At 36.8% G+C, this 13186-nt stretch overlaps 1 protein-coding gene and 1 pseudogene across 1 annotated transcript in view; both read right to left on the reverse strand.

Annotated features, from left to right (window-relative positions):
* PUS7 (pseudouridine synthase 7) overlaps window positions 1-13186 on the reverse strand; it is an 83021-nt gene that overhangs the window by 14404 nt on the left and 55431 nt on the right. The window contains exons 8-12 of the mRNA XM_090287323.1: window positions 13051-13179; window positions 12253-12378; window positions 2291-2352; window positions 1053-1213; window positions 5-131 (exon numbers count right to left, since the gene is read on the reverse strand). Of these exons, the coding sequence (XP_090143449.1) occupies window positions 5-131; window positions 1053-1213; window positions 2291-2352; window positions 12253-12378; window positions 13051-13179 (605 nt within the window). The remainder of the gene's footprint in view (window positions 1-4; window positions 132-1052; window positions 1214-2290; window positions 2353-12252; window positions 12379-13050; window positions 13180-13186) is intronic.
* Window positions 6528-9538, reverse strand: LOC150001742 (eukaryotic translation initiation factor 3 subunit J-like; annotated as a pseudogene).

The following is a 13186-nucleotide window of genomic DNA, read 5'->3' on the forward strand; positions in this document are numbered from 1 at the left end:
TTACCTCCTTTGAGAACCAGGTCCCCTGGAACAGGTTTCAGTCCATACTCTTCTATTCTCTTGCTTACCATGTTATTCCACACATAGCTTTGATAGCTATGAATATACATTAAGCGATTATTTCTAGGTATCTGGAGGAAAGGGAAAAAAAAAAAGCAAGAAAAAATATGTTCTAAATATTAAAAGTATGGTACATTCCAAGACATCTCACTTTACTGGTGACCCTAGTATTAAAAATTCATACCTTAAATCTCCAATACGTAGCAACCAAGGTTAGAGACAGAACCCATCTCAAGTGCCCGTGTGTATCCACAGTGCAAACATTCATGCAGATAAAGCAAATGCTATAGAAGTTCTACCCTCAGTCGAAGACACATATTTCAAACCCAAGGAATATATATGTCAATTATAGAGCTAACAGTGCTTTCTCTTCCATAATTTTAAGGCGAAAACCTAATGATTGAATTAACAACTAATTTCATGAAGAATCCTGCTTTTTGGGATGTATCTTGGGGAACAGTAAATAAGACTTAAGTTTAAGAGTTAAATTTCAGTATCATCTGGGTTATAGATATTCAAATACCAGTATGGGTTACACAACAGTAGGTACCAACTTGTACCACCATGAAGAACCGAAACCAAAATGCAATCACTTAGACCGCTTTCTTGGTGCAAACTGCTTACCGAGGAAGGTTATAGTTCTGATGCTGGAGAATGATCAGGAAATGAACTCAGTAATGGATTCTGAGTTTCTCAAACAGCAAGATAGGTAATTTAAGTTAAATTTCCCTGTAGATAATATTTTCCACACTACTGCTTTTCTCATGCCCTCAATGTTAATTATTATGCCCACACTGCTGGCATCCACTGCCCGCCCCCAGAACATTCGGGGTCTGAAAAGAAGTCATTCAGGTAATACACCTCTTAAAAGATCACCACAGGATCCTCATTTAACTTCTGATCTTTCCAAATTTAGTAAAATATATAAAGATAAAATTTAAAAGCATTAAACCATCTTGAGTCATTTGCCTGACTTTACAAATTGCACTCACTATGCCAAATGCAGAGACTATATTCTTCATTCCATATTTTGAAAGTCCTCGAAGCAGCTGCCCTTCCACACACCTTTTGACAGGTAGTTTTCTGAGGGCAGCAGCTGGGTCTTTGGTCTTCGCCCATTCTTCCCGGCATTTAACCAAGTACCCCTTTTCGGCTGGAGGGGGGAAAAAGCTGTGATTAAACAATTTATCCAACAGACAGACTTGCATAAATTAAAATGCTTCATAGAGAACACAATTAGTAAATGCTGTTTGTAAAAGCTTCTGCTAACCTGAGAACAACCATCAGAAAGTGAAAAAAGATTAAAAAGTTTACAGAATTAGATGCCTTAGTTATCACCCCAGTATTTAAAGCCAGTTACTGTTCACATTATCCCAGCTGATTCAACCTACCACCAAGCCTTGGTAGTCCTTTCTTCCTTCTCTTTTACTACTGTGTTGTCAAATTTAATGGGTTACTTTCCTTAAAATTAGATAATTTCATCTTTTTAGTTTACAAATTAATGATTTCCAAAAGTGGACATAATCATTTTGATCATTTGTAAAGTAGTACTTAAATCCTTTTTCATATTTGCATACAGTATGATACCAGAAATATTTTCTGGAAAGTTTTAGTGAAATCTTTAAACTAAAGATCTTCAACATGTTTTGGCCAAGTTTTTATATTCTATTACACCATGCTTTTAAAAATTAACCACAAGCGAGCCCTGGCTGGTTTGGCTCCGCAGATTAAGCGCTGGCCTGCAAACCAAAAGGTCACCAGTTCAATTCCCAGTCAGGGCACATGCCTGGGTTGCAGGGCAGGTCCTTGTTTGAGGGTGTGTGAGAGGCAACTGATTGATGTTTCTCTCACGTATCAATGTTTCTCTCTCTGTTTCCCTCCCTTCCCCTCTAAAAATAAATAAGTAATATCTTTAAAAAAAATTAACCACCAGTGAAGTATGTTTGGATTCCTATGTTTTCAAAGGTTTAGTAGTACATGGAGAAAAAGAAATGAATGTATTCATTTATGAATTAAGAAATTAGATGAGCTAAGGAGCTGAAAATAAGATATAAATTATAAAACATATATATATATATAAATCTTATGAATAATAGACTATACTTTACAAAACAATTATTTTAAATTCTGAAATAACTACCCTAATTTTCACACATACTTTTATTCACAGCAATTTCATGAATACCTAGCCATATAAGCTATTTTTTCATAACAAGAATTTTATTCTCACCTCCAGAACGGGGTTTTAATATCAAATCCATGACTTCAGTCCAGGAATTTTGTAGTATAGCTCTAAAATTAAACAGCATTTAATTTAATTTTGCATCAAGATGAATTTTATATGTCCAAGTCTGTGAAGTCAACAAATCATATTAACATTATATATACATATATTGCTAAACTTAAAAGTAAACTGAGCCCTGACTGGTGTGGCTCAGTTGGTTGGGTGTCATCTCACAAAGCCTCGGTTGTGGGTTTGGTCTCCAGTCAGGATGTGTATGAGAGGTAACTGATCAATGCTCCTCTTTCACATCTATGTTTCTCTCCTCTTTATCGCTCCCTTCCCCCATCTCTAAAAATAAATAAAATCTTTAAAAAAGAAGGATCGCCAAGAAAAGAAAAAAAGTAAACCGAAAAACTAATACGATGTAGACTTCAAATATAAATCCCAAAATAACTTAAAAAAAGAAAAAAAAAAGAGAAGACCCTCTTCTACCCAGATTGAGCACCATCTTTTATAGTGAAGTTCAACTCTCCAAGCCAAATAGCTGAAGCTGTTCCATCCCAACAAAGGCCCAGTCTATTCCATCAGTATGTATTTTGTTTCTTTGGTTAATGCCTTCAAAGATACATAATAAATTTGGACCAGGAGATTTTTAGTTTTATAAAACCAACAAACAAAAAACCCGGAGAGAAGGGAAAAAAAAATGCTTACTCATAATATTTAATATCATTTCCGTTTTAAAATTCTATACATTTTATAATACAGTATAAATACTACACAGTCATACTTTCAATTATTATATATGGTATTATCTGAATAAACAAGTTATATCTTTAGGTACCAAAGCTTACTTGAAACTTCTCAAAAAAGTTTCTCACCATGTTTTAAAAACCTTATTGCCTTGTCAAACAAATTGAATAAATACAATTGATCCTTCTTTATTATTCTTTCCACAAGGGAAAAATTTTTATTTCTGCTGATTATAAGTCATAAATGCTTTTTTAAAATTAAACAGTACATAAGGTTATCTCTTATCTAAGCCCTAAGAAATTAAAGAGTTAACCTTTTGAGAGTATTTTTCAAAATTTTTTTGATTCATCTGTAAGTATATGTAATTTTCCCTTAACTTTTATTATGCTGTCTTTTGCTACACAGAAGTTATATTTTGTGTATCATACTTGAAAACGAAGTTCAGGTTTGATACATAAAAATTTTTTTTTCAGGTAACACTTCTGGTTTCAGAGTTATGTTTAGAAAAGCCTCCCCTATCAAAAGAATACAGAAATTCCTTCTATTAATTTTGCTGTTTTTCCAGTTAATTAGGACTTTTACTTTCGCATTTAAGTAAATCTGCATGGGATGTTTTCTATATTAAATTGCATGAGATCATATGGATTTTAAATCTACAAATACAATGAGTTACATTACCACATTTATTATTGATGGCCATCCCTGAAATCCTGGAACAAGCCATGCTGTGTCAATCTCTAAATATACTCCTGGATGATACATTACTAAGCCAACATGGCCTTTAGCAACACTTCCAAAGAGTACACTACTAACTCAGGACTAGGCACTGGTCTGCCAGATATCATGGAAAAAAGACTTGTATGCTCAAAAACCTTTGTTATCTGGCTAGCCACTTCATTTTGTAAATAGTTTTATTGGAAAACAGCTATGTTCATTCTTTTACATATTATGAATGATGCTTTTGCACTGTAACAGAAGAGGTGAGTACAGCAGATCCTCAAATAGTCATTTCATCGTTACACTGGTAAGGAAAAAAAATGCTTCCTGGCCAGGGCCACTGTCTGTGTGGCCAGCATGTTCTCCCCATGACTGTGTGGGTTTTCTCTGGGTCTTCTAGTTTCCTCCCATATCCCAGGATGTGCACACTGGGTTACCTGGCATGTCTACATTGTCCAGAATGAGTGAGCATGGGTGTGCGTAGACCTGGAAATGGAAGGGCATCCTGTCCAGGGTGGGTGCCTGCTGGGTGCCCAGGCAGGCACCAGAGACCCTGAACTAACAGGTTGGATAATCATTATCTGACTTGTTTTTAATCATTTTAAGTGTATGAATTCCTCACATTGGTTTTAATATTTAATATTACAACTGTTTTGGGTTTTTATTTAGAAGTTTGATGTTTCTGTGACCAGAAATATGATGTAGGAACTTAAGTAGTTTATATCAATTAGCCAGCCTATGGTCAAATGGGTTTCGCTATACATCATTTTACGTAAAATCAGTTCCCAAGAAATTATTGACAATGTTATGCAAAAACTTACTATAGCTACTACAAATACTCTATGGCCCACAAATCCTAATATTTACTATCTGGCCCTTGAAAGAAAAAGTTTGCCAAGACCTGGTATAACATATTAAAAAGTTTAACTATAGGATCTTTAAGATGCTACCATTTATATGAAGGTTTAGTTTAGAATGCCTTATTAAGTATGTATACACTTGGTTTACAACAGGCATCCTATCTGGCCCACTATACATAAAAATGTTTTCTACTTTTATGTTATGTGTGAAATTTCCTTCTTTCATCTTTTCTTTATTGTGTAAAATATACATAATTCTATCATTTTAGCCATTTTTAAGTGTACAGTTCTGTGGCATTAACTACATTCACACTGCTGTAAAACTATCAGGACCAGCTGCCTCCAGAACTTTTTAATCTTCAACAATAGAAGCTCTGTACATATTAAACAGTCACTCACCATTTCCCCTGCCCTCAGATTCTTCCTGGAAGCCACCATGCTACTTTCTCTCTGAATCTGACTACTCTAGGAATCTCCTGTAAGCAGAATTATACAATATTTGTTCTTTTTGATTGGCTTATTTCACTTAGCATAAAATTCTTCGAGGTTTATTCATGTGTCAAAATTTCCTTCATTTTTAAGACTGAGTGATATTCCACTGTATCTATGCATCACATTTTTTTAATCCATTCATCTGTTAATGGACATTTGGTTACTTCCCCCTTTTGGCCATCGTGAATAATTCTCTTATAACATGGGTGTATAAATATCTGCTTTTACTATTTTTGGGCATATAGCCAGAAATGGAATTGCTAAATCATACGGTAATCCTAGGTTTAATTTTTGAGGAATCCTCATATCATTTTTCAAAGTGGCTGTACCATTTATTTCCACAAGTAAGGCACAAAGGTTCCAATTTCGCCACATCTTCACCAACATTTCTTACTTTGTTTTGTTTTTGATAATAGCCATCTTAAAGGGCATAAAGTAGTATCTCATTGTGGTTTTTTTTTTTTTTTTTTTTTTTTTTTTTTGTGAAGCGGCACTGTCCAGAAAAATTTAACAGGTTTATTTATATTGTTATAAAGTTGAACTGCTGAAACTTGTTCATTGAAACATCTTGACTTGCAGTAATACTTTATGTCCCTGCATTTATATTAAAAAAATTCACACACAAATGAAAATAGAAAAACTGCCAATACCTGATTTCTGTTCCCTATTTTCCACTTGCAGTCATATACTTAGGTACCCCTTGAACTCATGGAGAAAAAAATTCTAATGTTCAGAGCTACCAATAACAAGAAGAGAATTTTTTTTTTTTTAAAGAACAAAATGTTTCCCATCATACTGGATTCTTAAGCACGTTCTCCACGTACGCAGTGTGCTAGCTGGATGTCTTTTGGCATAATTGTTACACATTTGGCAGATAGCACACAGGTTGGTGTCTTCAAAAAGGCCAACCAGGTAGGCTTCACTTGCCTCCTGCAAAGCACCAATAGCTGCACTCTGGAAGCGCAGATCTGTTTTGAAGTCCTGAGCAATTTCTTGCACCAGATGCTGGAAGGGAAAGTTTGTGAATCCAAAGTTCAGGGGATTTCTGATAACGTCTAATTTCACAAAGTGCCAAAGTACCAGGCCTGTAACGAGGTTTCTTTACCGCTCCAGTAGACGGCGCACTCTTGCAAGTGCCTTTGGTAGCCAATTACTTCCTTGGTGCTTACCAACCTGTTGATTTGCAGCAGTCTGCTTTGTACGAGCCATGGTATAGAGACCTCTTCACTTAACCCCCTGAACGGAACTGAACCTACAACCTTTCCGTTTATAATGTGATGATCCAACCAACTGAGCCACACCAGCCAAAGGAAGATACTGCACTTCTGACTATAGCATTTGGCAGACTGAAATGAAAAGAAGTTGTGCTACATGTTGAAGGGACTGCAGGCAACAGAAAGAAAACACTGGGAGAAAAGAAAATGTCACCTGAAATTTTCATAATCTTGTACATATCCTCCATCAAAACCACCATAATCTGTCAGATAACATTTGACTGTGGCCTTTAACCCCTCCAGGCACCACAGCTTTCTTCTTTTTGGCTTTGCTTTGCTTTTTTGGCTTCTGTTTTTCACTACTAAGCAGTCAATGAACTGGTATTCTTTTTCAAGTCCTAAACTTTCTTTTTTTTAAAGTATATTTTATTGATTATGCTATTATTACAGTTGTTCCAATTTTTCTCCCTTTGCCTCCCTCTGCCTGGTATCTCCCTTCCTTTCAGCAATCCCCACCCCTCTTAGTTCATGTCCATGGGTCATGCATATAAGTTATTTGGTTTCTGCATTTCCTATACTATTCTCAACGTCCCCTGTTTATTTTGTACCTATCAGTTTGCTTCTTGATCCTTGCACATTTTCCCCCATTCTTCCCCTTCCCACTGCCCACTGACAACCTTCCATAAGATCTCCATTATCTGTGGTTCTGTTCCTGTTCCACTTGTTTCCTTAGTTTGTTGTTTTTTAAAGATTCATTTGTTGATGAGTTATGAGTTTGTCATTTTATTGTTCATAGTTTTGATCTTATTCTTTTCTTAAATGTGTCCCTTTAACATTTCATATAATAAGGGCTTGGTGGTGAAGAACTCCTTTAGCTTTACCTTGTCTGGGAAGCACTTCCTCTGCCCTTCCATTCTAAATGATAGCTTTGGTGGATAGAGTTATCTTGGTTGTAGACCCTTGCCTTTCATCACTTTGAATACTTCTTGCCTGCAAAGTTTCTCTTGAAAAATCAGCTGACAGTCTTATGGGAACTCCTTTGTAGGCAGTTCTCTTCTTTTCTCTTGCTGAGATTCTCTGTCTTTAACCTTTGGCATTTATTTATGATGTGTCTTAGTGTGGTCCTCTTTGGGTCTAGCTTGTTTGGAACTCTCTGTGCTGCCTGGACTTGTACGTCTATTTTCTTCGCCAAATGTGGGAAGTTTTCCTTCATTATTTTTTCACATAAGTTTTCAATTTTTTGCTCTTTCTCTTCCCCTTTTGGTACCCCCTATGATTCAGATATTGGTATGTTTAAAGAGGTTCCTAAACCTCTCCTCATTTTTTTCAATTCTTGTTTCTTCATTCTGTTCTGACTGACTGTTAATTTCTTCCTTGTGTTCCAAATCATTGATGTGAACACTGGTTTCCTTCCCTTCACCATTGGTTTCATGTAAATTTTTCCTCATTTCACTTAGTATAGCCTTCACTTCTTCCCTTATGTGTTTGCCATACTCAATCATGCCTGTCAAGTCTGTGAGCATCGTCATCACCAGTGTTTTGAACTTTGCATCTGTTAGGTGGGCTATCTCCTTGTCTCTTAGATCTCCCACTGAAGCCTTGATCTGCTCCCTCTTTTGGGCCATGCTTCTCTGTTTTTTCAACTTTACAGCCTCCTGTCTTTTCCCGTGTCTCAGGTAGAGCTATCACATCTATTATGTTGTAAGGGGTGGAGCCTTAGGTATTTGCCAATGCAGGGCGACCTGGTTCATGATCTTGTATGTGGAGGAGGGGTCAGAGTGAACAATACCGCTTGCTCAGCATTCTCCCCTTTTCCTGTCACTTCACTCACTTCCCATATGTGACTGATACCCCTCTAGCTGTTGCCCTGGTGATGGTTCCCAGAGTAGGTGAGTTTGTGGATGTTCTAGGACCAGGGGGCCTCTAAACAGATTCTCATGATTCTCATGAGAGGGGCAGTTTCTTCCACCACCCCAGCCCCCACTGTTTTTTCTTTTTTTTTAGAGACTTTAAAAAATTTTTATTTATTTAGTTTTAGAGAGAGGGGAAGGGAAGGAGAGAGAGAGAGAGAGAAACATCAATGTGTGGTTGCCTCCCATGTGCCCCCACTTGGGCTGGCCCACAACCTGGGTATGTGCCGACTGGGAATCGAACTGGTGACCCTTTTGTTTGCACGCTGGCGCTCAATCCACGGAGCCACACCAGCCAGGGCCCCATTGGTTTTCAAAGTCAGAGACAATGTGGCTTTATTTTCATGGTGCTGGAACCGTGAACTGGGACTAGGATCACTCCCCACATGATCCTCTTGGCTTTTATAATGTGTGACTGCTCTTTCTGATGGCCATCCACAGCAACTGCCTTACTGCCACCACCACCACACTGTGCCCTCTGCTCCCTGGTTCCGCCCCTCCTACCTGTCTGGATGAGTAGTGCTTCTTTATATCTTTGTTTGTTGGACTTCCATGAAGTTTGATTTTCTGGCAGTTCTGGTTTTTTGTTTTGAGGTAGATGTAATCCTTCTTATGGTTTTGGAAGGGGGCAAAGCGTATCTAAAAGCCAAAAGCTTTTGGCCAAAAGCCTCAAGTCCTCAACTTTCAATGAAATACATCTTGAAGGAAGGCTTCCATAAAACTGGCATAATATAGTAAAATTTCATATTGTATAATGTTATCTTAGTAACTTTCCAAATTCTGTGAAGTCATCTCTTGAAGACAGGTTCATAGCATCTATTCCACAAACTGTATTAGTAACGCAAAAGTTTCTTTTGCCAATTCAAAGTCTGATTCTTCCTGTAATTTCTTTAGTGGCAGTTTATCTAATTGTTCTTCTGGTGTTAGGTTAACTGACATTTTAGGTTCTTCTAACCTCTTTTTAATTTCTTCTTGCCTTTTCATTTGTTGCCATTCTTTCTCTTTTGTGTTATATTTTTTCTTTTCTGAAATTTTTACTTCTGTTCCTCTTTTTTCATCATCATCATCATCATCCCAGTTATCCTGACATCCTTGTCCTCCCCTTCCCAGTGGTTCCTACTGGCAGTGTTGCTACTTCTCACCTTCCCCATCAGATCCTCCATGGAGAACATGTCTGTGTCCCAGGAGTCAAGAGTTCTCTGCTGCCGCCACCAACTTGAGCTGGGTGTGAGCATGTGTCTCTGTACACAGATATTTTAAATTTTGATGAAGTCTAATTTCTATTTTTTCTTCTGATGCCGGTGCTTTGGTGCTGTATCATTGGCAAATCAAATGTCATAAAGTCTTCTTCTAGATTTTTAGTTGTAGTTCTTAAGTTCAGGTCTTGGATCCATTTAAGTTAATTGTTATAAATGGTATAAGGTAAAGATCCAACTTCATTTTTATCTTGTATGTGCATATCCAGTTTCCTCAACACTATTAATTAAAAAGACCTCCTTTCCCCCACTGAATGGCCTTGTCATCCTTGTCAAAAATAATTTGACCATATGTCCATCTTCTTTTATATTAAACATCTTTATTGAGGTGTAACTCACATACCGTGTTATTCACCCATTTAAGTGTACAATTCAATGACGTTAGTATACTCAGAATTGTGCAACATCACAATTCAATGTCAGAACATTATGCCCATCAGCAGTCACTCTCCATTACCTCTTGCCCAGACCTAGTCAACCACTAATAAGTTTTCTATCTTCATGGATTTGCCTATTCTAGATATTTCATATAAATGAATCATACAATATGCTGCCTCTTATGACTGGCTTCTGTCATTTAGAATGATGTTTTCAAGGTTCATCCATATTGTAGCATGTATTAGTACTTCATTTCCCTTTATTGCAGAATATTTCATCATATGGATTATATCACATTTTATCATTTGAACAATCTAGATGGTTTCCATTGCTATAAATATTAGTGTAAATTTCTGTTGCTATAAATATTAGTGTAAATTTATGTGTGGACATGTTTTCAATATTCTTGAGTATATACCTAGAAATGCAATAGTGGGGTCATATGGTAACTCTATATTTATTCTCTTGGGGAACAGCCAGACTGTTTCCCAAAACAGTTATATCATTTTACAGTTCCACCAGCACTGCATGAGGGTTCCAATTTCACCACATCCTTGTCAACACTTGCTATTATATGCCTTTTTTATTTTAGCCATTGTAGTGGGTATAAAAAGGGCTTTCACTGTGGTTTTGAATTGCTTTTCCCTGTGGTTAGTGATTTCCTAATGATGTAGAACACCTTTTTGTGTGTTTTTTGGCTATTAGTCTATGTTCTTCGAAGAAATGTCTATTCAGTTCCCTTGCCTGTTTTTAAATTGAGTTTTTTGTCTTTTAGTTTTTGAGTCATAAGAGTTCTTTAAATATTTTGCATACAAGTCATTCTTTCATCTTTAAACTATAAACTGAGGGCTCGTTTTTTGCCTTAGGGGTTTAAACTATAAACTGAGGGCTTGTTTTTTTCCAGCTAATAGTGGGCTGCTTTGAAACTAGGAAATATTCTAATGTTGTGGAAATTGTTGGTTTGGAGTTCTGAACAAGCTGTATGCTTAGGGCAAGCCATGATATATTTTTTCCTGGATAAATCTGATCTCATTTTCATTAACTATTTTACATTATCTTTGGAGTACAAATCTACAGGGTACCATGGCTGTTCTTCCAAATTAGTTCCAATTAGAAGATTGATACAGCCTCCCCTTAGAGGCTGTATCATTCTGTCCCATGATACAATTAGCATCTTCATTACCTTTAACAATGCCTTCTCAACATTAGCAAGATTGAAAACATTATTTTTTATTATCTAATTATTGTGATTATTAGTTATTATAAGTTTTCTTCTTGGCAACAATGTTTTTTTCTCATTAGTATGTTTTAATTTTAAAGTATTATTCTCCACTATTAAGCACTTACTATATTCCAGCCATAGAAATTGGTGCTGCATAGACATCATCTCACTTCGTTTTACCACCCTATGAGGTCAAATTTTCATATACTGATGAGTACTCCAAGGCTCAGAACTGTAGTCTGACTCTACTGCCTGAACTTTAACCTTCACAACACTGTCTCAAAGAGGTAGAAGAAATACTACATGATAGATTTTTACCATTTTGTGCTTTTAAAAAAGAAATACGAAAAATGCAACTTCATGGAGTCAGCAAAACTCAATTCCCAAGACTACAGCTGACGAACTAGTGAGCTCTGCAGACCTCCCTAAACTTCAATTTCATCTTCACTAAAACACAACGGAAAACACAAACTAAACAATCTCTCATATTACTTCCAATTCATAACTCCACAATCCTAAATCCCATGTGAATACATCATATAACAACACAGTCTCTACTGGACAGCAGTACAGCATAAGTAGGGTTATGAACCCAAGTACTTATTGATGGGATTCCCACCCTAGCTTACCCTAGATGAATTCCTATTAACTAAAAGCATACCAGTTCTTAAAATAAATTTTACTGCATAATTACATTCTACAGCACTTTCTTTAAGAGTTGGGGAAGGGCAGATCCCTGTTTAATAAACTGGGAAGCATTTGTTAACACAGAAGTTAGAAACTGTGTCATCTCTGTCAGATTACTCTGGGTCTGAGTTACCCAACTGCTTACTGTTGGGTCACTTACTGAGCCAAGATTTACCTGTAAAAAATAAAATAAAAACAGAATCCCTGGACAGGCAATGAGGGGTAGGAGAAAAACTTATATTTCAGGTTATATCCTTTTGAACTCTGATTTATTATTTTACCTTGTACATGTATTATTTCAAAACAGAAAAAAAAAAAAAAAACTGAAAGAAGGCTGTGGATCAGTTGGTCATCCAAAAGGATGAGACACACTGGTTCATTTGGTCCAGACATGAGGAAACCCAGAAATAATTAAAAACAACACCTTTTCCTTGTTTGTAAGGAAGCTCTTTTAGACAAGAGTCAAGAAATTTAATACAAACCTTCCAACTTGGTATGTGGGGACGGCTGTAGTTCCAAATCTTTGCATTCCATAATAGTTAATAAATCCAATCTCCTTGAGAGAGTTCATGGCTTGTTGTACTTGGTCATCAGTTCCTGTTATATTTCTGTAAGGACCCAAATTATCCAGAGAAAAAAAATTATAGTCAAACACCTTTAGGGATGCACATCATAAATGATATGGCTTGGTTTCCAAGCCTTCCGCTTGTTCCTTGCAGCTATTTTTCTACCTCCTGAGGAATTTGATTTTTTTTTAAACTGTGGTAAAACATACATAACATTAAACTGACCATTTTAGCCATTTTTAAGCATGCAATATAGTAGCGTTAAGTACATTCACAATCTTGTGTAACTCTCAAAAGTATCCACTTCCAGAACTTTTTCATCTTCCCAAACTGAAACTCCGCACCCATTAAACACTAACTCTCCCCCGTCCCCCCTCCATTCCTGCCCCAGCTAACATTTCTTCTACTTCCTGTATCTATGATTTGCCTATACTAGGTACTGCATGTAAGTGGAATGATGGGCTCTTTGTCTTTTACACAGTATTTAAGGAGAGACGGCGTTTTTCCAAAGGTCATGCGCTGGGTTTTTAGAGGGGCAGGGGTGTTAGTAAAACTATTCTAGCAGTATTTGCTCTTCCAGCCCTATGAGGCCTCACTCTGCCTCAACTTGCTGCCACATCTATTACCAGCTCACTTGGATTAACAACTGTTCTGTAGACTCCCAGTGACCCACCAAGACCCTCTCTGATCTATATTCAAACAACAGTTCTTTACCTGAGAACAACAGTGAAGTGATTCCCTTGAAGCTCTCCCAGTTTCAGAGGGTGTTTCTGATAGCTGAAATTTCCTAGCTTAAAGTTCATCAAGCACTTGTTCAAGTGGGCAAGTCTTTGCGCAGTTATTCTGTAAA

The sequence above is a fragment of the Furipterus horrens genome, unplaced genomic scaffold (genome assembly GCF_987537825.1).
Source record: "Furipterus horrens unplaced genomic scaffold, mFurHor1.1.pri manual_scaffold_9, whole genome shotgun sequence".
Taxonomy (NCBI): Eukaryota; Metazoa; Chordata; class Mammalia; order Chiroptera; family Furipteridae; genus Furipterus; species Furipterus horrens.